Here is a 27,000-nt window from a genome sequence, read left to right on the forward strand (position 1 = left end):
TTTTGTTTCTGGGGTTTGAAGAAAGTTAACATATTTTGGGCAATATATATAATGTTATGTTTGGACCTTTTTGTTAGTGTGTCTGGTGGGTGAGTCATGAGTTGAAGTTATTGACTCAGAACTGACTGGGTGGGGAGTTGAGCAGTGTTTTGGGTTTGGCTCATGTTTCACACTAGATCAACAACATTCTTCCTTTTTGCTCAAAAACCCCTACTATAACTTACATGATTTTTTAAGGTACTTGATACTATTGTTTTTCTTCAAAAGTTGTGAAATTTAATCACATTTTTTTCCTATCTTGTTTTTCATGATTTTATTAGCATATTGATATTCTTGGTGATTGCTGTGTAATTGGAATAATTAGTCTGGCATTTTAGTGTCTAGGGTAAAAGCTGTAGTGACTAATCTACCCCACAACACCATGAGAATCACATTTTGGTTGAAATTATTATATAACTTAGGAAAGCAAACTGTATGTGTGTAATCCCTTGTTAGTTTAGTGGCAATTATTTCAATTTTCCATTATTCCACTGCACAATATCCCATTCCTTTTTCTTTTTTTAATTTGAGAGTGCTGAAATTGTACATTGCTATGGTAATTATTCGAGATGTGTTAATAAACTATGACTCGATGAAGAGAACTTCTTTTTGTTTTTATTTAGTGGGGGACACAATATATTAATTTAGTCATTTCCAATATTTAAGTGTTGGCATCTCACCCATTATCGAAAATTGTTGAGGCACATATTCCGTTGAAGAATGTAAACTTTGAACTATTAGTATTATGAAAAGATATAATGAAGTTGATTAGAAAATGAGAGCAAGGTATGAAGATAGAGTTGGTCAAAGAAATTCTTTAAAACACAGGTACTCCATTTACTTATTCTTCAGAGGTTTATTCGTCAACAGTCTGTTTGTTGATGATTCGATGCCAAAACTTCTCAGATATATTGTTGTAACATTCCCTTATAAGCACACTTCTATCAAACTGTGAAAAGGGTGGACCCATTGCACCAAAAATCATGTGGGATAGGTCAAATAATTTACAGTACTAGAATGTATGCTTTCTTTAGTGCCTTCTTCAGCGGTGAGGATTCTAGAATCTGACCACCTTAGTCCCTATCTGTACTATATAGATTGTATGGCCTCAACTTAGAAATATCTATGCTACCTAAAAAAATTGAATTGTGAGAACTACAAAATGTTGCTTAACAGTTTTGACCCGTAACTTTGCAATATTAACATGATTTATAAGTTGAGACATTGAGTGCTAAAAGGATAAGGCCAGATTATGTGAAAGAAGTTTCATATCATGTTTTATTTAATCTCAAAAAATTACTCCTGTATTTTTTGTTTCCCAGCAGTCTGACATTCTGCTCTGTTGTACTGGTAGTGGAACACACTATAAAATGAACTGTGCTTTTTGTAACTTTGTTATTGTTTTGTTGTTTTCTATGGTTGGGTTTAACATACATAATTATATGTTTTAGAATAAAGTGACTCTGCACTAAGAGGTACAGCTTGCCAACTACTATGTCTAATTTTATGATACAAGCCAACCTTCTACTGACATTTGACACATACTTATCACATTCACATACTTGGGAAGCTGTTTCAGAGCTAGTTTTTTCTTTTCTAAGGAGTTGTAATTATAAGGATGGTTACCGTCATATCACTGAATGCAGTATAACATCACACCTTTCGAAAATGATATTTAAGTTTCAAAATATGCAATCTTTTTCTTAATTTAAAGTCTTTTGTTAGCGTTTAACACGAGAATCAGTAAGGATGAAACAAAGTTTGGGGATATCATAATTGAAATCTGATCCAACTCTTTGCACTTTGATATATCACATGTAGGCTTCAAAGAATCTTTCCAAGGTTGAAAGCTGCTATGATGTTAAAGATATTGTATGATCTAATTAATCCCTCCTGCCAAAACCCGGAGGTTGAAGAGCTCGCAACTTGACTAGTAAAAGAGTTGAGGTTGGTAGGAGTCTCGAGTTTAAACATTCCTTGCCCCCAAGATTCTCATAATTAATTTGAACATTGTTGGGTGTATTAAGCCCCTAAAAGATGGGACCCTAGTGATCCACTCTCAATCCCAAACTGGGCTTTCTAGTCAGGGGTGTAAAATTATAATATATAATCCAATTCCAGTTAAACCCTCCTCCTAACACTTCAATTTTAGGAGAGTTGTATATTTATCATATCCTGATTTCCTACCAAATGGATTAAAAGCACTAGTGTCACCCATTTAATGTTAAACCTGTACACCTTCACTATGGATACAAGATAGATGAATGAATTTAGTGTAAGGATGTATATCTGAACTAAGGATAAAAAATCGACAACTGGATATAGGATAGGGAGTGGATAATAATAATGAAAGATTTTGTTTTGAATTCTCACTCCTCTGGACAAATCAAATTGAATTCACAAGTACATTGGCTAAAAGCATTTTAATTTTTGTACTAGTTGAATCTTCTACCCCACTTTAACGCTGAACATCATGAGATTGTGTGAAACTAGGAAGCAATGTCTATAATAAAGATTACAGTACTTGAATTCTTGTACTGTAGCTAATACTCTCATTCTCATATATAGGGGGGGGGGGGTAATATGATAATCGTGCACAACTTTAGGACACCAGTCATGAAAATGACACTATTTATTTATCTGTATGAACAAGGTAGAAAATAATCACATGCGGTTTATAACTTGCACATAAAACATTATCTATGCATTCTGACTTCTCAAGGGAACGGTCATCTAAAATTTTCTTTTTTATCAGTAAATTCTCTATTTCGTACACATCCTTGCAATGATAATTATGATGTTAGCATGCTGATTTTTTTTGTCAACCTAACAAAAGGAATAAGCTTCTTCATTTAGTTTGAACTTCTATTAGTGGAGTGATTTGTGGATTTGCATTATTATTTTCTGTTAAGACTACGTAAACATATATTAACTTTTTTTGCCAAGTAACTCACGCACACCAAGGGGTTGAACCCTTGACCTCCTCGATAGGAGGCAACAACTCAACCACAGCACCAACCCTTTGTTGACATATATTTAAACTATAAATGTATCAATGTATGCATTAGTCTTAAATATGGTTTCATGTAGAAATTAAGAATGTTGTTTTCTTGGTCAATGGAGACTATAAAGTATAGCATTCACGAGTAGACAAAAAGTGAATGGCACCCACCCACCCACATACCCACCCATCCACACACGTAAAGTATCAGATTCTTAAAAAGTTTGACATGATCATTTATTGGAAACATTTTCTTGTTGCTGCATTTCCTTTGAGCAATTCAATGAATGCTTCAGCAAGCCTTTTTAATGTGGTTTTCGTTGTCAAGCTTTTACTCACCATTACAGCCCTTATGTATTCTTCAGGACATTATTTAGTTTAGTATAAATGCATTTTTAGGAGATTTAATGTAATTTAGCAAGTAAGAGTTATTGGTGTATCTAAGGTTTTGAATAGGTTTAGAGGGAGACAACTGTCTGCTGCACAAGGAAAAATACCTAGGGAAGACCAGAAAAGGGAAATTTTCTTGTTCTAATACTACACATTAGACGTCAGACCTTATATATGATCTGACAATAGTAAGACAACAGCTCAAACGTCTCTAAGTATGCGGATTTGACAGTTCTAGTTATAAGATATCAATATCATGATGTTGAGTACCATAGATAAATTTGAGGACATGGCTAAACTATGTATATATGTGTACACCAGGGAATAAATGATTTCCCTTTTACGATGAATGATCTAATTCTCTTTACGATAAATTTATGATGATCTTCTGCACTGATTCAAATTTTAAATTTTACTTGTTAAGTCCGCAGTGGAAAATCTAGTATGCATGTGATTTATAGGAAATCTTAATGATTTATTTGTTAATTTGTTTGGTGATTATTGTTGTGCTTGTAAATGTCCTCAAATTAAATAAATTAAAAGATTAAACACTCCATACTTGTGCCTCAAAGTTTAACAGGATGCATCATGCCTCATGATGTTTATATTTGTGATACATGACAACCATAGGGACACACTCAGCTCAGGCAGGCATATCTGTACATGTATATGCTTCTTTTCAAACCCAAACTTCTTAGAGAATTCAATTGATTTCACAGGTACAGGTTCCCGTCAGGAGCCGTGCAGTGGCAAGGCAAAGCATTAACTCCGATGGCAATGTGCAGAATATTTTTTTCTTACACAGGTACCATACATAATTACATATGTGTTCAAAGATGAGCGTGTGCGGGCGCACGTGATATAATAGTCACAGACTTGCACCTTTCTTTATGTAACAAGATCTTAGTGGAGGATAAGTTACATAAAGGAGGTGGAAATTTATTGGTCAGCACTAATTTAATGAGGTTGTGCCTTGTGTAGGATGTCTAGTGGTAGAAAAACCCATCTTTTGGTGCCAAAGGTATCCGGTAAGTGTTGCCTAATACTTTTGCATATAAAACCAGCATTATAATAAAAAAGTGATCTCATAATATTTTTAGTTACCCAGATGCCAAATATATGTCACAACATTATAAATTATCCTTGTCAAGTGCTCATTGTATTGCTGATGAACTTTTATTCTGATATGCAGTATGAATGACAAACTTGTATGTGATATTCTATTATCATATTGTTGACCTGCACCGTTCTTAACCATTTTCATTTAAAGCGATTTCTCTATAATTTAGAACTACAGGCTGTTTCAGGTAAGATCATCGGAAGAAAAGAATTGCAAAAGATGACCAGCTAATTACTATATTGGGATTAAACTGCTGTTTATAAATTACCTAACTTGATATAAGATTGAATTTACAAGCCTAAATAGATACTAATCAAATAATCAAGGCTCAAGATAGTGTTTTTGTCTCATTATTTAACTAATAAAGTTGAAGTCTAGGTCATGATTCAACAAATAAAATTTGTTGCTCATTGCCATCTCCTCTCCCCACCCGGACCTTAGACCAAAGGTAGGTTTTCCACAAAAATCCTTTTTCTTCTTTTAATGACGAGTCTACAATCTTGAAATGTGTCACTGTGTCTTACTGGCTTTTCACTGTGCACTCCAACGTGAGAATCATGAATACTACTATCATGGAGCCAGGTCTACTTGTCAGTTGTCAACTATGAAGCACCGACTCGGATACGTCGACACGGGATACGGGTACGGGGACATGGGGATTCGCCAATCATCGAAGAGTCCTGGATACGGGACTCGGCAAGTTTAATAATAAATAAATAAATAAACATATATTTAATATATATTCATGATAAGATTTGTATATGTAAAGTGCTAAATATTTTCAATCATAAATCAAAAGGTCATAACAAGTAATGAAAGTTTAATTTTTCAATATAAGTTGAAAACATATAAAAACCCAGTTAACATTCTTTTCATTTTGTGTAAGAAGAAAACACTCCATTCTTGGTTCATGCAAGTGGAGTATGTATACAGAAGGGTTTCAGTTTGTATATACATACAAAAGAAGTGTGTATATATAGTTTCTGTCTTTAAAGTTGGGTTTAATAGATAATGGGTTGGGATTTTTCTAGTTAGGCTGCGTTTTTTTCTACTTGGGCCGAGTCGGAGACGAGTCGCCGCCGAGTTGGTGGCGAGTCCGGTGCTGTTTTCGTGCCGACTCTCCACCTGGCGAGTCTGATACGCACTCAGCCGGGTCGGGCCCGAGTCGCCGAGTCGGACTCGCATACGGCAGCCAAAATGAAGAGTCTGTGCTTCCTAGGTTGTCAATGATCTTAGAATATATATGTCATGTCTTTTTACTGGGCACTCCAATGAACATGAGTTCTACAGCCAACGACCTGTTTCTATTTGCTAAATTATATGCCACAAGCTACAAGGTTCAACCTTTTAGTTTACAGTTGTTACTTTGATGTCCTTCACAACATTTACTGTATATTTGTGCCAAATGATAGGTTTTTAATATGCAATTTCTCTACTGTAGAATTTACAATGAAATCTGTTTAGCAAGGATTAGTGCTTTTGACACTATCTAATCTTTTTGCACAAAGTTACTGATATAAATCTCTATAATTTGGTGCTAGTTTTTAGAAGCGAAGATATTTATGTTGTTTATATTCAAGAAGACGTCTAGAGTTCGATTCTCACCTCCCCTTCACCCAACTATCCAAAATATAAAGCAATAAAGATAGTGTTACACTAAATACTACTCCCCGTCTTAGTTTTACTGCTTCTGTTTCCTTTTTGGCTCCACCAATTTATAATCCTCTAGTTTTATTTTTTCGTGCACAAAGTTTTACAAGTTTTATGCTCTTTTACTTTTGTCTTACCATTTAGATTGGAGGGGGTAATATGATACTTTATGATACTATAAAGTAGAAACAAATCTTCACCTTTTCTGGAATGGATATAGAGACAAACGAAACTAAAGAAAGACAAATCTATGTTTAGAGTACACAATCAAAGTTAGGTAAACTATGAGTATAATGAGTTATTCATTTCAAGTTCAAACTAATAGACTGACATTTCTAATCTATTGTTATTCTAATTTCATGGTAGATATATCATATATACATTTTCATCGTAAATGACAATAAAAATAGTTGTTTACAGATTCAGGGATAACCGGTGACAAAGGGCATCCCCCTCCGCCTCCCCCATGACAATGACAAGATCATGGGTTCAAATCCTAAATCTTCTTTAAAGATACATAACATACAAAATATAAACTTGAGTATGTACTATTCGAAAAGATAAAGAAAGACGGGACAACCTTATTGGCTACTACCTTCTGCTTCGGAAAAGTCTTTTTATATACTCCAAATAACTGTAATAGAATTAATGTAACAATTTTTTTCATCATCTTTTTACTAATATGTTCACCGACTCTAATCTGATAAACCATAAGAGAATACTCTGTAAACCTGCAAATGTTACCTTATAAACTGTCTAAAATGACGTCAGATTCCATCCACTAGCCACATTATACCTTAAAAAAATTAAAAAAATGCCACATGGCATCTCGTTCTAAGTAACCCTGTTTTGAAAATTAGTGGATGTGTCACAAGTGGCTTGGTTATATATAGCCTCCCAATCTTAATCTAGTAGATAGTATAATTTAGTAGAGAAAGTCTTTTGGTCCTTCATATATATTATTGTAAAATCTCTCGAATTAAGTGATAAGTCTGATGAATTCTATACTGATGATTTCTTTCACTATAATCTATTTCAGCGTCTTGTCTGTGTCTCATGTTTCAGGCGCTCGACATGGTCAGTTTCCCACTACCCAAATGAATTCTATTAGTGGTGATGATCTTGTAACTAACTTGCCTGGTCAGCCTAACATAGACTTCCAGCATTATGCTGGGTACGTTACTGTGAATGAAAATAATGGAAGGGCACTCTTCTATTGGTTTTATGAAGCCCTGACTTTTCCTGATGACAAGCCCTTGGTTCTGTGGCTTAATGGCGGTAAGAGAATGAATATTAATTAATCTTTAGTTTTAAGATAATTGTCTGTAGCAATACCCGTGAACTTTTTCATTCTGGTTTCTCTTCAAGCAGAGGTTATATGGTCCATTATCTATGGGTTATGTACATATAATATTACCTTTAATTTGTTAGATGTGTATTAAATTTAGCTGTAATTTGTACCCAGACAGTTAGGTAATCTTTACTGTTACCCAACTTTTCATTGATTTCCTGTCCTCCCATAAGGTGACAATAAGCTTTATATATGTTTTAGGGCCTGGGTGCTCTTCTGTAGGATATGGGGCAACACAAGAACTTGGACCTTTCATCGTGGATGGGCATGCCCGTGAACTTAAATTTAATCCTTACTCATGGACTAGAGGTTTGTTCACCACCATTGTAGAAACAAATATGCGTGGTCTCTGTGTTTGTGCTATTGATTACGTATTTGTTCCCATGATTGATTATCATATAGACTTCTATTTCTATAGTACTCTGACCGAGCATAATATATCTTCTTGTATTTGGATTTGGACTGTGGAGCAGAGGCCAATATGTTATTCCAACATGATTTTAGTTATAAAAAAAAAAAGAGGTTTTGAAAAAGAAAAGAAGTGTTTAATATACCGCTGGGTTGCTAGTAACACCCCTTACACCATTTGCAATGAGTGGAAGCAGATCAGTAACAGGACGACAGAGATTATCATACCAAGGACTCTGTCCTTGTTTTTCGTAAAGATCGTGAAGAACCGTCCTCTTAACATGATTTTCATTTCCACCAAGCTCAGAGCGTCTATCTCAATAAAAGCAATTAGGAAAGATGAAATGTTGGAATCAATTATAGTAATTAAAAATGATTATGAAAAGATGAATAAGAAGCAAGAGAAATAAATGTGGTGAAGAAATAAAAACAAAACAAACAAATAAGTCAAAGATGGTTCAATTAATACAAAGTAATAAGAAGATGGATAAAAAGTAAAAAGAATTAGTATGGATTGAATTGAATTGAGGGAGGGACTACTTACATGAAAGAATTAGGTTGGAAGCGAGGGGATTGAGAAAGAGATAATCTGAGTTTTGGAGATGAACAAGGGAAGGAGGGGATTATACATTTCTGAAGCTGGCGCTGGTTGTTGGTGTTGGTGGAGAGGGAGATAGTTGAGGTTGGACCAAAACAAAGCTTGGAGATGCAAGACATGATGCTGCCTTTTGCTGCTGTTTGTGCCTTGATCAGAGAGAGATTCAGAGAGAGAGAGAGATTGAGAGAGAGATTGATACAAACGAGGGAAGGAGATGCAAGACATGATGCTGCCTTTTGCTGCTGGTGTTACACTAAATACTACTCCCCGTCTTAGTTTTACTGCTTCTGTTTCCTTTTTGGCTCCACCAATTTATAATCCTCTAGTTTTATTTTTTCGTGCACAAAGTTTTACAAGTTTTATGCTCTTTTACTTTTGTCTTACCATTTAGATTGGAGGGGGTAATATGATACTTTATGATACTATAAAGTAGAAACAAATCTTCACCTTTTCTGGAATGGATATAGAGACAAACGAAACTAAAGAAAGACAAATCTATGTTTAGAGTACACAATCAAAGTTAGGTAAACTATGAGTATAATGAGTTATTCATTTCAAGTTCAAACTAATAGACTGACATTTCTAATCTATTGTTATTCTAATTTCATGGTAGATATATCATATATACATTTTCATCGTAAATGACAATAAAAATAGTTGTTTACAGATTCAGGGATAACCGGTGACAAAGGGCATCCCCCTCCGCCTCCCCCATGACAATGACAAGATCATGGGTTCAAATCCTAAATCTTCTTTAAAGATACATAACATACAAAATATAAACTTGAGTATGTACTATTCGAAAAGATAAAGAAAGACGGGACAACCTTATTGGCTACTACCTTCTGCTTCGGAAAAGTCTTTTTATATACTCCAAATAACTGTAATAGAATTAATGTAACAATTTTTTTCATCATCTTTTTACTAATATGTTCACCGACTCTAATCTGATAAACCATAAGAGAATACTCTGTAAACCTGCAAATGTTACCTTATAAACTGTCTAAAATGACGTCAGATTCCATCCACTAGCCACATTATACCTTAAAAAAATTAAAAAAATGCCACATGGCATCTCGTTCTAAGTAACCCTGTTTTGAAAATTAGTGGATGTGTCACAAGTGGCTTGGTTATATATAGCCTCCCAATCTTAATCTAGTAGATAGTATAATTTAGTAGAGAAAGTCTTTTGGTCCTTCATATATATTATTGTAAAATCTCTCGAATTAAGTGATAAGTCTGATGAATTCTATACTGATGATTTCTTTCACTATAATCTATTTCAGCGTCTTGTCTGTGTCTCATGTTTCAGGCGCTCGACATGGTCAGTTTCCCACTACCCAAATGAATTCTATTAGTGGTGATGATCTTGTAACTAACTTGCCTGGTCAGCCTAACATAGACTTCCAGCATTATGCTGGGTACGTTACTGTGAATGAAAATAATGGAAGGGCACTCTTCTATTGGTTTTATGAAGCCCTGACTTTTCCTGATGACAAGCCCTTGGTTCTGTGGCTTAATGGCGGTAAGAGAATGAATATTAATTAATCTTTAGTTTTAAGATAATTGTCTGTAGCAATACCCGTGAACTTTTTCATTCTGGTTTCTCTTCAAGCAGAGGTTATATGGTCCATTATCTATGGGTTATGTACATATAATATTACCTTTAATTTGTTAGATGTGTATTAAATTTAGCTGTAATTTGTACCCAGACAGTTAGGTAATCTTTACTGTTACCCAACTTTTCATTGATTTCCTGTCCTCCCATAAGGTGACAATAAGCTTTATATATGTTTTAGGGCCTGGGTGCTCTTCTGTAGGATATGGGGCAACACAAGAACTTGGACCTTTCATCGTGGATGGGCATGCCCGTGAACTTAAATTTAATCCTTACTCATGGACTAGAGGTTTGTTCACCACCATTGTAGAAACAAATATGCGTGGTCTCTGTGTTTGTGCTATTGATTACGTATTTGTTCCCATGATTGATTATCATATAGACTTCTATTTCTATAGTACTCTGACCGAGCATAATATATCTTCTTGTATTTGGATTTGGACTGTGGAGCAGAGGCCAATATGTTATTCCTGGAATCTCCAGTGGGTGTTGATATATTATTTATAAATAAAATATTATTTGATATATTTTAATTGAAAATATTAAATATAAATAATATTATTTATTTATAATCATAATATAAATATTTTGAGATAAAATGAATAAAAATACCGGACCCACTCCGGCAATGTGTGTGTACCGTTGCTTTTTTTAGATTAACGATTCAGATTTGTTGGTTGATATAAATACTATCCACCATGGGCCTATATCCCCGTATATATATATAATGTTATGTTCCCCACGACAAGAGTTTTGTTTCTGGGGTTTGAAGAAAGTTAACATATTTTGGGCAATATATATAATGTTATGTTTGGACCTTTTTGTTAGTGTGTCTGGTGGGTGAGTCATGAGTTGAAGTTATTGACTCAGAACTGACTGGGTGGGGAGTTGAGCAGTGTTTTGGGTTTGGCTCATGTTTCACACTAGATCAACAACATTCTTCCTTTTTGCTCAAAAACCCCTACTATAACTTACATGATTTTTTAAGGTACTTGATACTATTGTTTTTCTTCAAAAGTTGTGAAATTTAATCACATTTTTTTCCTATCTTGTTTTTCATGATTTTATTAGCATATTGATATTCTTGGTGATTGCTGTGTAATTGGAATAATTAGTCTGGCATTTTAGTGTCTAGGGTAAAAGCTGTAGTGACTAATCTACCCCACAACACCATGAGAATCACATTTTGGTTGAAATTATTATATAACTTAGGAAAGCAAACTGTATGTGTGTAATCCCTTGTTAGTTTAGTGGCAATTATTTCAATTTTCCATTATTCCACTGCACAATATCCCATTCCTTTTTCTTTTTTTAATTTGAGAGTGCTGAAATTGTACATTGCTATGGTAATTATTCGAGATGTGTTAATAAACTATGACTCGATGAAGAGAACTTCTTTTTGTTTTTATTTAGTGGGGGACACAATATATTAATTTAGTCATTTCCAATATTTAAGTGTTGGCATCTCACCCATTATCGAAAATTGTTGAGGCACATATTCCGTTGAAGAATGTAAACTTTGAACTATTAGTATTATGAAAAGATATAATGAAGTTGATTAGAAAATGAGAGCAAGGTATGAAGATAGAGTTGGTCAAAGAAATTCTTTAAAACACAGGTACTCCATTTACTTATTCTTCAGAGGTTTATTCGTCAACAGTCTGTTTGTTGATGATTCGATGCCAAAACTTCTCAGATATATTGTTGTAACATTCCCTTATAAGCACACTTCTATCAAACTGTGAAAAGGGTGGACCCATTGCACCAAAAATCATGTGGGATAGGTCAAATAATTTACAGTACTAGAATGTATGCTTTCTTTAGTGCCTTCTTCAGCGGTGAGGATTCTAGAATCTGACCACCTTAGTCCCTATCTGTACTATATAGATTGTATGGCCTCAACTTAGAAATATCTATGCTACCTAAAAAAATTGAATTGTGAGAACTACAAAATGTTGCTTAACAGTTTTGACCCGTAACTTTGCAATATTAACATGATTTATAAGTTGAGACATTGAGTGCTAAAAGGATAAGGCCAGATTATGTGAAAGAAGTTTCATATCATGTTTTATTTAATCTCAAAAAATTACTCCTGTATTTTTTGTTTCCCAGCAGTCTGACATTCTGCTCTGTTGTACTGGTAGTGGAACACACTATAAAATGAACTGTGCTTTTTGTAACTTTGTTATTGTTTTGTTGTTTTCTATGGTTGGGTTTAACATACATAATTATATGTTTTAGAATAAAGTGACTCTGCACTAAGAGGTACAGCTTGCCAACTACTATGTCTAATTTTATGATACAAGCCAACCTTCTACTGACATTTGACACATACTTATCACATTCACATACTTGGGAAGCTGTTTCAGAGCTAGTTTTTTCTTTTCTAAGGAGTTGTAATTATAAGGATGGTTACCGTCATATCACTGAATGCAGTATAACATCACACCTTTCGAAAATGATATTTAAGTTTCAAAATATGCAATCTTTTTCTTAATTTAAAGTCTTTTGTTAGCGTTTAACACGAGAATCAGTAAGGATGAAACAAAGTTTGGGGATATCATAATTGAAATCTGATCCAACTCTTTGCACTTTGATATATCACATGTAGGCTTCAAAGAATCTTTCCAAGGTTGAAAGCTGCTATGATGTTAAAGATATTGTATGATCTAATTAATCCCTCCTGCCAAAACCCGGAGGTTGAAGAGCTCGCAACTTGACTAGTAAAAGAGTTGAGGTTGGTAGGAGTCTCGAGTTTAAACATTCCTTGCCCCCAAGATTCTCATAATTAATTTGAACATTGTTGGGTGTATTAAGCCCCTAAAAGATGGGACCCTAGTGATCCACTCTCAATCCCAAACTGGGCTTTCTAGTCAGGGGTGTAAAATTATAATATATAATCCAATTCCAGTTAAACCCTCCTCCTAACACTTCAATTTTAGGAGAGTTGTATATTTATCATATCCTGATTTCCTACCAAATGGATTAAAAGCACTAGTGTCACCCATTTAATGTTAAACCTGTACACCTTCACTATGGATACAAGATAGATGAATGAATTTAGTGTAAGGATGTATATCTGAACTAAGGATAAAAAATCGACAACTGGATATAGGATAGGGAGTGGATAATAATAATGAAAGATTTTGTTTTGAATTCTCACTCCTCTGGACAAATCAAATTGAATTCACAAGTACATTGGCTAAAAGCATTTTAATTTTTGTACTAGTTGAATCTTCTACCCCACTTTAACGCTGAACATCATGAGATTGTGTGAAACTAGGAAGCAATGTCTATAATAAAGATTACAGTACTTGAATTCTTGTACTGTAGCTAATACTCTCATTCTCATATATAGGGGGGGGGGTAATATGATAATCGTGCACAACTTTAGGACACCAGTCATGAAAATGACACTATTTATTTATCTGTATGAACAAGGTAGAAAATAATCACATGCGGTTTATAACTTGCACATAAAACATTATCTATGCATTCTGACTTCTCAAGGGAACGGTCATCTAAAATTTTCTTTTTTATCAGTAAATTCTCTATTTCGTACACATCCTTGCAATGATAATTATGATGTTAGCATGCTGATTTTTTTTGTCAACCTAACAAAAGGAATAAGCTTCTTCATTTAGTTTGAACTTCTATTAGTGGAGTGATTTGTGGATTTGCATTATTATTTTCTGTTAAGACTACGTAAACATATATTAACTTTTTTTGCCAAGTAACTCACGCACACCAAGGGGTTGAACCCTTGACCTCCTCGATAGGAGGCAACAACTCAACCACAGCACCAACCCTTTGTTGACATATATTTAAACTATAAATGTATCAATGTATGCATTAGTCTTAAATATGGTTTCATGTAGAAATTAAGAATGTTGTTTTCTTGGTCAATGGAGACTATAAAGTATAGCATTCACGAGTAGACAAAAAGTGAATGGCACCCACCCACCCACATACCCACCCATCCACACACGTAAAGTATCAGATTCTTAAAAAGTTTGACATGATCATTTATTGGAAACATTTTCTTGTTGCTGCATTTCCTTTGAGCAATTCAATGAATGCTTCAGCAAGCCTTTTTAATGTGGTTTTCGTTGTCAAGCTTTTACTCACCATTACAGCCCTTATGTATTCTTCAGGACATTATTTAGTTTAGTATAAATGCATTTTTAGGAGATTTAATGTAATTTAGCAAGTAAGAGTTATTGGTGTATCTAAGGTTTTGAATAGGTTTAGAGGGAGACAACTGTCTGCTGCACAAGGAAAAATACCTAGGGAAGACCAGAAAAGGGAAATTTTCTTGTTCTAATACTACACATTAGACGTCAGACCTTATATATGATCTGACAATAGTAAGACAACAGCTCAAACGTCTCTAAGTATGCGGATTTGACAGTTCTAGTTATAAGATATCAATATCATGATGTTGAGTACCATAGATAAATTTGAGGACATGGCTAAACTATGTATATATGTGTACACCAGGGAATAAATGATTTCCCTTTTACGATGAATGATCTAATTCTCTTTACGATAAATTTATGATGATCTTCTGCACTGATTCAAATTTTAAATTTTACTTGTTAAGTCCGCAGTGGAAAATCTAGTATGCATGTGATTTATAGGAAATCTTAATGATTTATTTGTTAATTTGTTTGGTGATTATTGTTGTGCTTGTAAATGTCCTCAAATTAAATAAATTAAAAGATTAAACACTCCATACTTGTGCCTCAAAGTTTAACAGGATGCATCATGCCTCATGATGTTTATATTTGTGATACATGACAACCATAGGGACACACTCAGCTCAGGCAGGCATATCTGTACATGTATATGCTTCTTTTCAAACCCAAACTTCTTAGAGAATTCAATTGATTTCACAGGTACAGGTTCCCGTCAGGAGCCGTGCAGTGGCAAGGCAAAGCATTAACTCCGATGGCAATGTGCAGAATATTTTTTTCTTACACAGGTACCATACATAATTACATATGTGTTCAAAGATGAGCGTGTGCGGGCGCACGTGATATAATAGTCACAGACTTGCACCTTTCTTTATGTAACAAGATCTTAGTGGAGGATAAGTTACATAAAGGAGGTGGAAATTTATTGGTCAGCACTAATTTAATGAGGTTGTGCCTTGTGTAGGATGTCTAGTGGTAGAAAAACCCATCTTTTGGTGCCAAAGGTATCCGGTAAGTGTTGCCTAATACTTTTGCATATAAAACCAGCATTATAATAAAAAAGTGATCTCATAATATTTTTAGTTACCCAGATGCCAAATATATGTCACAACATTATAAATTATCCTTGTCAAGTGCTCATTGTATTGCTGATGAACTTTTATTCTGATATGCAGTATGAATGACAAACTTGTATGTGATATTCTATTATCATATTGTTGACCTGCACCGTTCTTAACCATTTTCATTTAAAGCGATTTCTCTATAATTTAGAACTACAGGCTGTTTCAGGTAAGATCATCGGAAGAAAAGAATTGCAAAAGATGACCAGCTAATTACTATATTGGGATTAAACTGCTGTTTATAAATTACCTAACTTGATATAAGATTGAATTTACAAGCCTAAATAGATACTAATCAAATAATCAAGGCTCAAGATAGTGTTTTTGTCTCATTATTTAACTAATAAAGTTGAAGTCTAGGTCATGATTCAACAAATAAAATTTGTTGCTCATTGCCATCTCCTCTCCCCACCCGGACCTTAGACCAAAGGTAGGTTTTCCACAAAAATCCTTTTTCTTCTTTTAATGACGAGTCTACAATCTTGAAATGTGTCACTGTGTCTTACTGGCTTTTCACTGTGCACTCCAACGTGAGAATCATGAATACTACTATCATGGAGCCAGGTCTACTTGTCAGTTGTCAACTATGAAGCACCGACTCGGATACGTCGACACGGGATACGGGTACGGGGACATGGGGATTCGCCAATCATCGAAGAGTCCTGGATACGGGACTCGGCAAGTTTAATAATAAATAAATAAATAAACATATATTTAATATATATTCATGATAAGATTTGTATATGTAAAGTGCTAAATATTTTCAATCATAAATCAAAAGGTCATAACAAGTAATGAAAGTTTAATTTTTCAATATAAGTTGAAAACATATAAAAACCCAGTTAACATTCTTTTCATTTTGTGTAAGAAGAAAACACTCCATTCTTGGTTCATGCAAGTGGAGTATGTATACAGAAGGGTTTCAGTTTGTATATACATACAAAAGAAGTGTGTATATATAGTTTCTGTCTTTAAAGTTGGGTTTAATAGATAATGGGTTGGGATTTTTCTAGTTAGGCTGCGTTTTTTTCTACTTGGGCCGAGTCGGAGACGAGTCGCCGCCGAGTTGGTGGCGAGTCCGGTGCTGTTTTCGTGCCGACTCTCCACCTGGCGAGTCTGATACGCACTCAGCCGGGTCGGGCCCGAGTCGCCGAGTCGGACTCGCATACGGCAGCCAAAATGAAGAGTCTGTGCTTCCTAGGTTGTCAATGATCTTAGAATATATATGTCATGTCTTTTTACTGGGCACTCCAATGAACATGAGTTCTACAGCCAACGACCTGTTTCTATTTGCTAAATTATATGCCACAAGCTACAAGGTTCAACCTTTTAGTTTACAGTTGTTACTTTGATGTCCTTCACAACATTTACTGTATATTTGTGCCAAATGATAGGTTTTTAATATGCAATTTCTCTACTGTAGAATTTACAATGAAATCTGTTTAGCAAGGATTAGTGCTTTTGACACTATCTAATCTTTTTGCACAAAGTTACTGATATAAATCTCTATAATTTGGTGCTAGTTTTTAGAAGCGAAGATATTTATGTTGTTTATATTCAAGAAGACGTCTAGAGTTCGATTCTCACCTCCCCTTCACCCAACTATCCAAAATATAAAGCAATAAAGATAGTGTTACACTAAATACTACTCCCCGTCTTAGTTTTACTGCTTCTGTTTCCTTTTTGGCTCCACCAATTTATAATCCTCTAGTTTTATTTTTTCGTGCACAAAGTTTTACAAGTTTTATGCTCTTTTACTTTTGTCTTACCATTTAGATTGGAGGGGGTAATATGATACTTTATGATACTATAAAGTAGAAACAAATCTTCACCTTTTCTGGAATGGATATAGAGACAAACGAAACTAAAGAAAGACAAATCTATGTTTAGAGTACACAATCAAAGTTAGGTAAACTATGAGTATAATGAGTTATTCATTTCAAGTTTAAACTAATAGACTGACATTTCTAATCTATTGTTATTCTAATTTCATGGTAGATATATCATATATACATTTTCATCGTAAATGACAATAAAAATAGTTGTTTACAGATTCAGGGATAACCGGTGACAAAGGGCATCCCCCTCCGCCTCCCCCATGACAATGACAAGATCATGGGTTCAAATCCTAAATCTTCTTTAAAGATACATAACATACAAAATATAAACTTGAGTATGTACTATTCGAAAAGATAAAGAAAGACGGGACAACCTTATTGGCTACTACCTTCTGCTTCGGAAAAGTCTTTTTATATACTCCAAATAACTGTAATAGAATTAATGTAACAATTTTTTTCATCATCTTTTTACTAATATGTTCACCGACTCTAATCTGATAAACCATAAGAGAATACTCTGTAAACCTGCAAATGTTACCTTATAAACTGTCTAAAATGACGTCAGATTCCATCCACTAGCCACATTATACCTTAAAAAAATTAAAAAAATGCCACATGGCATCTCGTTCTAAGTAACCCTGTTTTGAAAATTAGTGGATGTGTCACAAGTGGCTTGGTTATATATAGCCTCCCAATCTTAATCTAGTAGATAGTATAATTTAGTAGAGAAAGTCTTTTGGTCCTTCATATATATTATTGTAAAATCTCTCGAATTAAGTGATAAGTCTGATGAATTCTATACTGATGATTTCTTTCACTATAATCTATTTCAGCGTCTTGTCTGTGTCTCATGTTTCAGGCGCTCGACATGGTCAGTTTCCCACTACCCAAATGAATTCTATTAGTGGTGATGATCTTGTAACTAACTTGCCTGGTCAGCCTAACATAGACTTCCAGCATTATGCTGGGTACGTTACTGTGAATGAAAATAATGGAAGGGCACTCTTCTATTGGTTTTATGAAGCCCTGACTTTTCCTGATGACAAGCCCTTGGTTCTGTGGCTTAATGGCGGTAAGAGAATGAATATTAATTAATCTTTAGTTTTAAGATAATTGTCTGTAGCAATACCCGTGAACTTTTTCATTCTGGTTTCTCTTCAAGCAGAGGTTATATGGTCCATTATCTATGGGTTATGTACATATAATATTACCTTTAATTTGTTAGATGTGTATTAAATTTAGCTGTAATTTGTACCCAGACAGTTAGGTAATCTTTACTGTTACCCAACTTTTCATTGATTTCCTGTCCTCCCATAAGGTGACAATAAGCTTTATATATGTTTTAGGGCCTGGGTGCTCTTCTGTAGGATATGGGGCAACACAAGAACTTGGACCTTTCATCGTGGATGGGCATGCCCGTGAACTTAAATTTAATCCTTACTCATGGACTAGAGGTTTGTTCACCACCATTGTAGAAACAAATATGCGTGGTCTCTGTGTTTGTGCTATTGATTACGTATTTGTTCCCATGATTGATTATCATATAGACTTCTATTTCTATAGTACTCTGACCGAGCATAATATATCTTCTTGTATTTGGATTTGGACTGTGGAGCAGAGGCCAATATGTTATTCCTGGAATCTCCAGTGGGTGTTGGCTTTTCATACTCTAATACATCTAGTGATTATAGAAAACTTGGAGATGATTTTACTGGTAAGTAATATTATGTTTTCTATTATATCTATGTAAAATTATCAGCTTGCTTTTCTGTTGCTGTCTGCTGTCCTCTCTATGTCTTTAATTAATTAGACTACTATATTTTACTAAATCTTGCTCACTCAGTTTTTTTGTTCTGTGCACTAATGTGTCAGCAAATGATGCTTATGCTTTCCTCCAAAAGTGGTTCTTAAAGTTCCCATCTTATAGAAAACGTATACTTTATATCGCGGGGGAGAGCTATGCAGGTACTTCATAGTATTTTATACTTTATATGTCACCGTGAAGACTTAGCTTCGTGCATGTATACTTACACCTACCCTCTACAGGAAGATATGTTCCAGATTTAGCGGCCCTTATCCAAAATAAGAACAAGGACTCTTTCGGACATATTAATCTGCGTGGAATTCTGGTAATGCCTGTTAGTTCATATGCTTATTGAAAGTATTAATTGTTTACTTAAAGACCATGACTTTTTTAACGGCAGGGTACTTTCAAGTAGTTCCTTCAGTGCTAGTTTAATCTTTTTTACATTTAGTTTTACTTTCTGTACCATCTGTTCTTGGGATACAATTTAGTTCTTACGGTTGGGGTTAGCAAATTTTTGTATAAACCTGAAAGTAATTGGCCTTAAATATCCCTTTGTTCAAGTGCAGCTGGGTAATCCTGAAACATGTTATGCTGATGACTGGCAAGGTATTCTGGATTATGCTTGGAGCCACGCCATAGTATCCGAAGAGACTCATAAAACTATTAAAGAATCATGTGATATGTACAGTGGCAACCAATGGAGTGATGATTGTAGTCAAGCTGCGGAAGAGGTTTACAGACAGTATAAAGAGATAGATATGTACAGCCTCTATACCTCAGGGTGTATTGGCAATACTGCAGGTTCAGAATACAATTCAAATCAAGTCATGGTCAGGGGCAAGTCTAATATGGTGAGTTAAGATAATCTGTGCTTAAATTTAATCAGGTCACTACTTTATAGAGTCACTCTTAAATGGGAAGTAGTCAGATTACGAAAGTTGGTCACTTTTTAGAAATTTGAACTCAAGGAGATGCACTCTGTGGGTTTGAGATCTTGGTAAAAAAAACTCTTAAAATATTATTAATTGACCGAAATATTATGACGCATTTCGTAATGATGGGGCGGGAGGTTATATGTGATGTACATAAAAAATCATTTGTTAAAACAATGATGTGAATCAGATGCCAGGCATCTTGGGTGGGTATGATCCGTGCCTCGATGACTATGCAAAAACTTACTACAATAGGCCTGATGTTCAGAAAGCACTCCATGTTAGTGATGGTCACCTCCTCAAGAACTGGAGCATCTGCAAGTAAGATCTTTTGGCATTTTTATTCCGTTGACCATGTTTTCAGGCCGTGTACTACATGAAGAGTTCATTATATCTCTATCTCAAATTGATAATATTCAAAAAGGATGTGTGGTCTTTAGTAATGCTAGTTCACTTATTTTAATGCAGTATGGATGTTTATAATAATTGGTTATGGTCAGAATCGAAGGAATCAGTTCTTCCTATATACAAAGATCTCATAGCTGCAGGACTTAAGATATGGGTCTACAGGTCTATATTTTAATCCTAATCAACAACAGTTACGGTCTTTTTTGTGTTACCTCTTTTAACTCTAATCTGTGGTTATTCAGTGGAGACACAGATGGAAGACTTCCTGTATTATCCACAAGATACAGCATAAACTCTTTAGGGCTTCCAATCATTAGGGCCTGGAGGCCGTGGTACCACCAGAAGCAGGCAAGATGAATGTTCTTTGCTTTTTTTCATTGACTGTTGAAATTTGAGACACTTGTGTTAATCAGATTTTAACTTGCAGAGTTTAAATTATGAAAAATTTTATTAGGTCTGCTGTAAATTTTCACAACAGGGTAATTGGCGAGCAGCTTATTCAGATAATACATTTTTTAATGGTTGGAAAATGGATAATTAAATGTGTGATTGTAGGGTTTCTTTGACTTGTTATAGCAGCTGTTATAGTGCACAATTATTTTACCTTGAAGCGTACGAAGCGTTGAGCAATTAAAAGTCTACAAAGAGACAACAATTCCAATCAGCTCGTGTCGTTTTTTACATACATTTACCTCCGGTGAGGAAGCTATACCCAGTTCTGACAACTACTAATACATAGCTGCAACCAGTGGTAACTGGCGGTGCTAAATAAATATAACTATTGCTATTTTTTGAAATCAGTAAGTGATTTTTATTGTTAAAATATAACTTGTCCTCCAATGTATATTTTTAAAATTGCACCAAACAAATCTAAATGAAACTATATTTCAACTACCCAACTTTGAATGCACATATGTTTGTCATTGCTGTATTACTTAAATTACTCATTCCTTCCATTCATTTACCCACGCATGCTTATTGGCAATTATATCAACATCTATACTTGGTTTTATATTTAGCACCAAGTAAACCATTTTGCTATTTTGTACCCATGTTTAGTACCCATCGGAGTGATTATGTTTTCTTTAATACTATATGATAGATGTAACTTCACTTTTAGCACCCCCTTGAACTTGCTCTAAATAACGATAATACTGAATAAAAAATTTAGAGCACACATACATCTGAATTATTTTATTCTATTTTGAACCTAAGCGGGCCGAGCGAGGTAAGTTCAGGTGAAGTGTACTCTCGTTACTTGTTAGGCTACTGAATGAGATGGAGTTTTCCGGTTCTGCGAAATCCAAGAGAAAAAAAGATTACAAGAACTTGCCCAAGAACGAATCTCCATGAATAAGATGGCTAGACTAAGATCTGACTTGGGTTTTTAAAATTATTGAAGTTCAGGGTATGCATAATCAGAGTGAACTGACTGTAAATGCTTGTAGCTTACCAGTAAGTTTTCTTTAAGGTAAGAGAATTACCATAATCATTTGTTTGATATATATTTTGGCTATAAAAGTGGCAAGAAAATATAGTCCCATAACTAAGCATGGCCCTGTTTAGTGATCACTTTCTAGAATATATACATATAAATATCTGCATTTGATTGTGATTAAACACATTTTTTATATAATAGAAGCTACAGACCAATTTTATCTATGTGGAATAATTTTAAAATAATTTAGTTGTATCTCTGGTTATCAATGAATTGTCTAACTTGTATCATCTAGCTGACAATAGTAAATTGTCTAGCAGTATATATGTTATGACTTATGAACAATGTTCATAAGTTATTGCTACCCTACTTCTATTTAAAAAATACAAGTTGGACAGGTGTTTTATCTTGGAAGATAATATTCGTGTGCAGTTGGAACATGGCTATGTAGTAAAATATTTTTATTTTCATTTTTTATAAATTGATGTGTAAATTTAATGTGGAAACTGCAGGTTGCTGGGTGGGTTCAAGAGTATAAAGGACTTGCTTTTGCAACATTCAGAGGAGCTGGCCATGCAGTGCCACTATTCAAGCCGAGCGAGTCACTTGCATTTTTCGCAGCATTCATCAATGGAAGAATCTCCGCCTTAATCTGAGCATTTTTCTCAATACGATCTAGCTGTTGCAATATACTAGTACTACTTTCATTTTCCATAGTATTTGTAAAACGTAGCTGAAAGCGATCAATATGTCTAGTGTGGAAATCACCTTATGTACTTAAGATTCTCAGTCCCATTTTAAATAAGTATAAGTATATGGAGTTACACATGAACTGCGTGCATTGTACCTTCTCTTTTATTGTGCTTAGTGCTCACCAGGGTTGGCCAATGGATCAAGTGAGTTTCAGTAAAAATAGATTATCTAAAGGCTGTGAAGAGGTGAAGTGGCCACTCAATCTTCCTCTATATCACCCTATTATATCATATTAACTGTTTTAAAGGTTAGTTTAATTACTGTTTTACAGGTTGGTTATCATAGTTTTGATTTGTTAGGACTGATCACAATTTTCCCATGTGGTGTTGTTTATTCTAGTTCTAGTCACCTGAAATATTGCAGTGGGTCATGGTGATGGGTGGCGAATTCCGCAAGATTTTATAGTAAAATCTGCTAAAAACTGAACATTACTAGTACAGTTTAAGAATATGGTTTGTGGTGATTCACCGGGACTATATGAATAATTACCCCCCCCCCATCAGTTTCTAATCCAACAATTACCGTTTCTATTTTTATTTTTTCCCTTTTTAAAATACAACTGTTTTAAGAGAAAAAAAAGTCCCTCTGAATACATAGTATATTTTAATAGAAATTTGTAATTTTTTACATAAATTTTGTAATTACAATAATACCCCTCCTGCATTTACATTAAAACAGTGTGTGCTAAATCATGGCTGTGTACCAATCTTGACAGTGGTGGACGAATCATTGATGCCTATCGGAATTCACTTTCACCGGAAACTGCCGAGTCATTGGTTTGTAGTAAAGATTGATTTTCGGTAAAGATGGGTGAATGAAGTTTCTTAAATTTCAAGTTGAGCTTAGATAAGTCCAGTAGCCCGTAACTCCCGTAAAGGACCAAGTCTCGGAACTGGATGGTTTCAGTATTAGTAGTCCTTTTCAGTTCTTGTGTTGTATGAGTTGTGCAATAAGCAATGTTAGCTCCACCAATTTTGGTATCTTCTTTACTAAGCATGCCGGTGTTAAATTTTATCATTTGATTTTGGATAAAAGGACCAGCTGGACTATTGACTTCATCATCTCGCTGCCTTTAATTTATTATGTTGCAAACGATTTGCACACTTACCTTTTTAGTACAATATATTTTCATTATGTCATTTTTTTAAAATATAACTTTGATTCCCCTGTTAGAAGTTTGGACAACAAATCTACTTCTATTATTTATACTAAATTTAATATCCCCTGCCATATCCGGATTCTCATTAATATTTAATTTTTTTATTTATTATCTTATATTATAATTTTAAAATGCTTATATAAATATATTTTAATAATTATTTTATAAAAAAAGTAATAAGATAACAAGTATGTATAATTTAGTAGAATAAGTATACTATATTTAATAGTTTAGCGCATATATATATATATATATATATATATATATATATATTTTAATAATAGGATAAGTTGTGGTTGTAATTTAATAAAATAAGTAGACTACGTAGTATTTCAATAATTTAGAAGTTTAGCGGTTATATAACACTATTTATTTTTTTAATAACCAAAATTAGAAGATTATCGTTGAACCAAATTATATCCCATTTTGATCTTCTTTTTATTTAAAATTTTTATTTATCCTGTCATATTATAATTTTAAAATATTTATATAAATATATAATAATTATAAATTTATAATAAAAATAATAGGATAACATGTGCTCGTAGTTTAGTAGGATTAGTAGAATATGTCCAGTAGTTTAAGAATTTAGTAGTTTAGCGGATATATACCACTATTTAATTTTTTTTTTATTAATAAGAGAAATTGTGGTCGTAGTTTATTAGTATAAGTACTCAGTAATTTAAAATTTTAGTAGTTTAGTGGATATATAACACTATTTATTTACTTTTTTAATAATTAAAATTTGGGGATAACCGTTGAACCAAATTATACCCCATTCCGGTTATTATGGTATACTAGCATAAATCCCGTGCGATGCACGGGTTTCCATTAATATTTTAAATTTTTATTTATCAAATTATATTATATTTTTAAAATATTTATATAAATATATATTGATTATAAATTTATAATAAAAATAATAAAATAACATGTGGTCGTAATTTAGTAGAATAAATAGACTATTTCTAGTAGTTTAACAATTTAGTAGTTTAGCAGATATGTAACACTATTATTTATATCTTTTAATAATATGATAAGTTGTATTTGTAGTTTAGTAGGATAAGTATACTATATTTAGTAGCAGTTTAATAATTTAGTATTTTATTAGATATATAACACTATTTATCTATTTTTGTAATAATCAAAATTAGGAAATTATCATTGAACCAAATTATATCTATTTCAGCTATTATAATATAATATAGATTATATATTTAAGTACATTATTGTATTAAAATTTTAATTTTTTATCTCAGGATTGCGGATATTATTTTTCCCGTATATGTATTATTTTTACATTTTTCGGTTGTATAACCGAAACCAAATCGATTATAATCGAACCACGACTTTTTAAATCGAAACTGAATCTGGATCCGAACCGGCAGTTGCAGTGTTTGATTTAAGAAATCGGTGGTATATAATTGCGTTTCCGATTTACATGAAAATCGAGCTGAACCAACTCATGCTATTAGGGTGAACAAAAATTCCATTAACCGTCAAAATCTATCCAACCCACCCCTTGTTTAGGCCAAAGAAGTCAAGCCATTCGAAACCGAAATATTAATGAGTTTGTAATTTATTAACCCAAATAGATTGGGTTGGGTCGATTTTTTTTTTTTAAATATTAACTCTAATCCGACCCATATATATAATATAATATTTTTAATCTCCTATCTAATATTTTGTTTATTGTATAATTGTTTTTTTATCTAAAATAAAACACATCAGTTGCTAGCCGTCTCTCTCCTCTCCCCTCTAGGGGTTTGTCCATTTTCAAGTAAATCGAGTGATTTTTACTGATTTTCTCCTGTGAAAACTCCCAAACCCTTCGGTCTCTTTTGTTTTTGTTAATTTTCTTTTAATAAAATCCAATTTTTTGGATATTTGTGCATCTTTTTTCTTGTAATGTGTGTTTTTCTCTTATTTTGCAATGTTTTGTTATATTTTTGTTGAGTTATGGTTGAGTTTATTTGGTGTTGAATTTGTTGATGTTTTTGGTGATCTGCAAAGCTTGCGTCGAATATGGGGCGGATTATTGCAAGAGCCCACCTTTAACAACTAAAGATTGTTCATTTTTCAATGGGTTTACACTTTCGGCATGTTTATAGTTGATATCCGGCATGTAGATGGTCGAGATGCCTTCGGCATGACTATAGCCGGTGTCCGGCATATAGATAGCTGTATTGCCGCTTTTCCAATCTTAGTTTATGCGATCGGTGTTTGTGAACATTGGACTAATATTGGTTTTATGTGATGATAAATTGCGATGTTGATATTTTCAGAGATTTTGGTGCAATATGTATCGTTTGGAATGTCTTTAATTTCATTTTTAGCTTTAAATTTTTTTAAATTCTCTGTGTTAAAAGATTAAGAAACAGATATTCTAATTATTTTTAGTATACTATCTGTTTTACCATGTGTTTGTAGCGAGACTCGAGAGGTGGGGATTTCTCCTGACCATACTATATTCAAATCAGCGAAAATTCTTTACATTTGTCAAAGAAAAGAAAACATCCAAAAAATATTAATTGTTTTGTTAGGTGAAGAAAATAGAGTTTTGTTTACCCGGACACATAACAGATATTGAAGTATGAAAACATTTTTTTTTTCATGATTTCAGATTTTTTTATTCTGGATTTTTTTTTCTTTTGAATAATTTTAGTTAGGAATGTAAACGAGTAAAAGTGTTTGCGAGTTACTCGCATTTGACTCGTAAAATAATCAAATTTTTTATCAAGCCGAGTTCGAGCTGAGGACTATTTTCCTATTTTTTAAAAAATTTATATTATAAATATTTTTTTATAAATATTCAATATTATATATATATTTTATATATTTAATTGACTCGAACTCAAATTGAACCTATCAACTTTTCTCCGCCTAGCTCAAACTGAACTTCAAAATTTGGTGCATCACTTCGAGTTTTCAAGCTGAACACCTAGAAAACCTTTTACAGCCAAATTTGGAGTTTGTAATTCAACCCTCACGAAATCAATTTCTGAGTCCGAAATATTTTAATTGAGCCCGACCGTTTCCGAAAATTACTCGTTCAATACATTTTCTTTTCCCTTCGTATTTCAATCTCATTTTTCCCCCTTATTTTATTCCCTTTTAGCAACAAAATATATACCTATATCATCAAAACACTGTAGGTAGGGTAGCCTATCATT

The 27,000-nt window shown here is 33.6% G+C and overlaps 1 protein-coding gene across 11 annotated transcripts; it reads left to right on the forward strand.

The window, feature by feature from the left end:
- On the forward strand, positions 1 to 22,781 carry LOC141666888 (serine carboxypeptidase-like 31). 11 transcript variants are annotated; one of them, XM_074473128.1, is made up of 18 exons: positions 1 to 237; positions 4,150 to 4,235; positions 4,412 to 4,458; positions 7,266 to 7,277; positions 7,356 to 7,478; positions 7,753 to 7,860; positions 9,870 to 10,082; positions 10,357 to 10,464; positions 18,190 to 18,402; positions 18,677 to 18,784; positions 18,949 to 19,044; positions 19,203 to 19,295; positions 19,377 to 19,459; positions 19,704 to 19,988; positions 20,260 to 20,390; positions 20,538 to 20,639; positions 20,720 to 20,825; positions 22,428 to 22,780. In XM_074473128.1, the coding sequence occupies exons 3-18, from the start codon at positions 4,413 to 4,415 to the stop codon at positions 22,569 to 22,571; spliced, it is 1,971 nt and encodes a 656-aa protein (XP_074329229.1). In that variant the 5' UTR covers positions 1 to 237; positions 4,150 to 4,235; position 4,412; the 3' UTR covers positions 22,572 to 22,780. The 11 variants fall into 11 exon arrangements, 10 of the variants coding, with proteins under 10 accessions (XP_074329229.1, XP_074329225.1, XP_074329226.1 ...); XM_074473124.1 differs by having other exon boundaries at positions 2 to 237; positions 7,266 to 7,478; XM_074473125.1 differs by lacking the exon at positions 1 to 237 and adding an exon at positions 1,838 to 1,986 and having other exon boundaries at positions 7,266 to 7,478.
- The last annotated feature ends 4,219 nt before the right edge of the window (positions 22,782 to 27,000 follow it).

Source organism: Apium graveolens, chromosome 6 (assembly GCF_009905375.1).
Source record: "Apium graveolens cultivar Ventura chromosome 6, ASM990537v1, whole genome shotgun sequence".
Lineage (NCBI taxonomy): Eukaryota > Viridiplantae > Streptophyta > Magnoliopsida > Apiales > Apiaceae > Apium > Apium graveolens.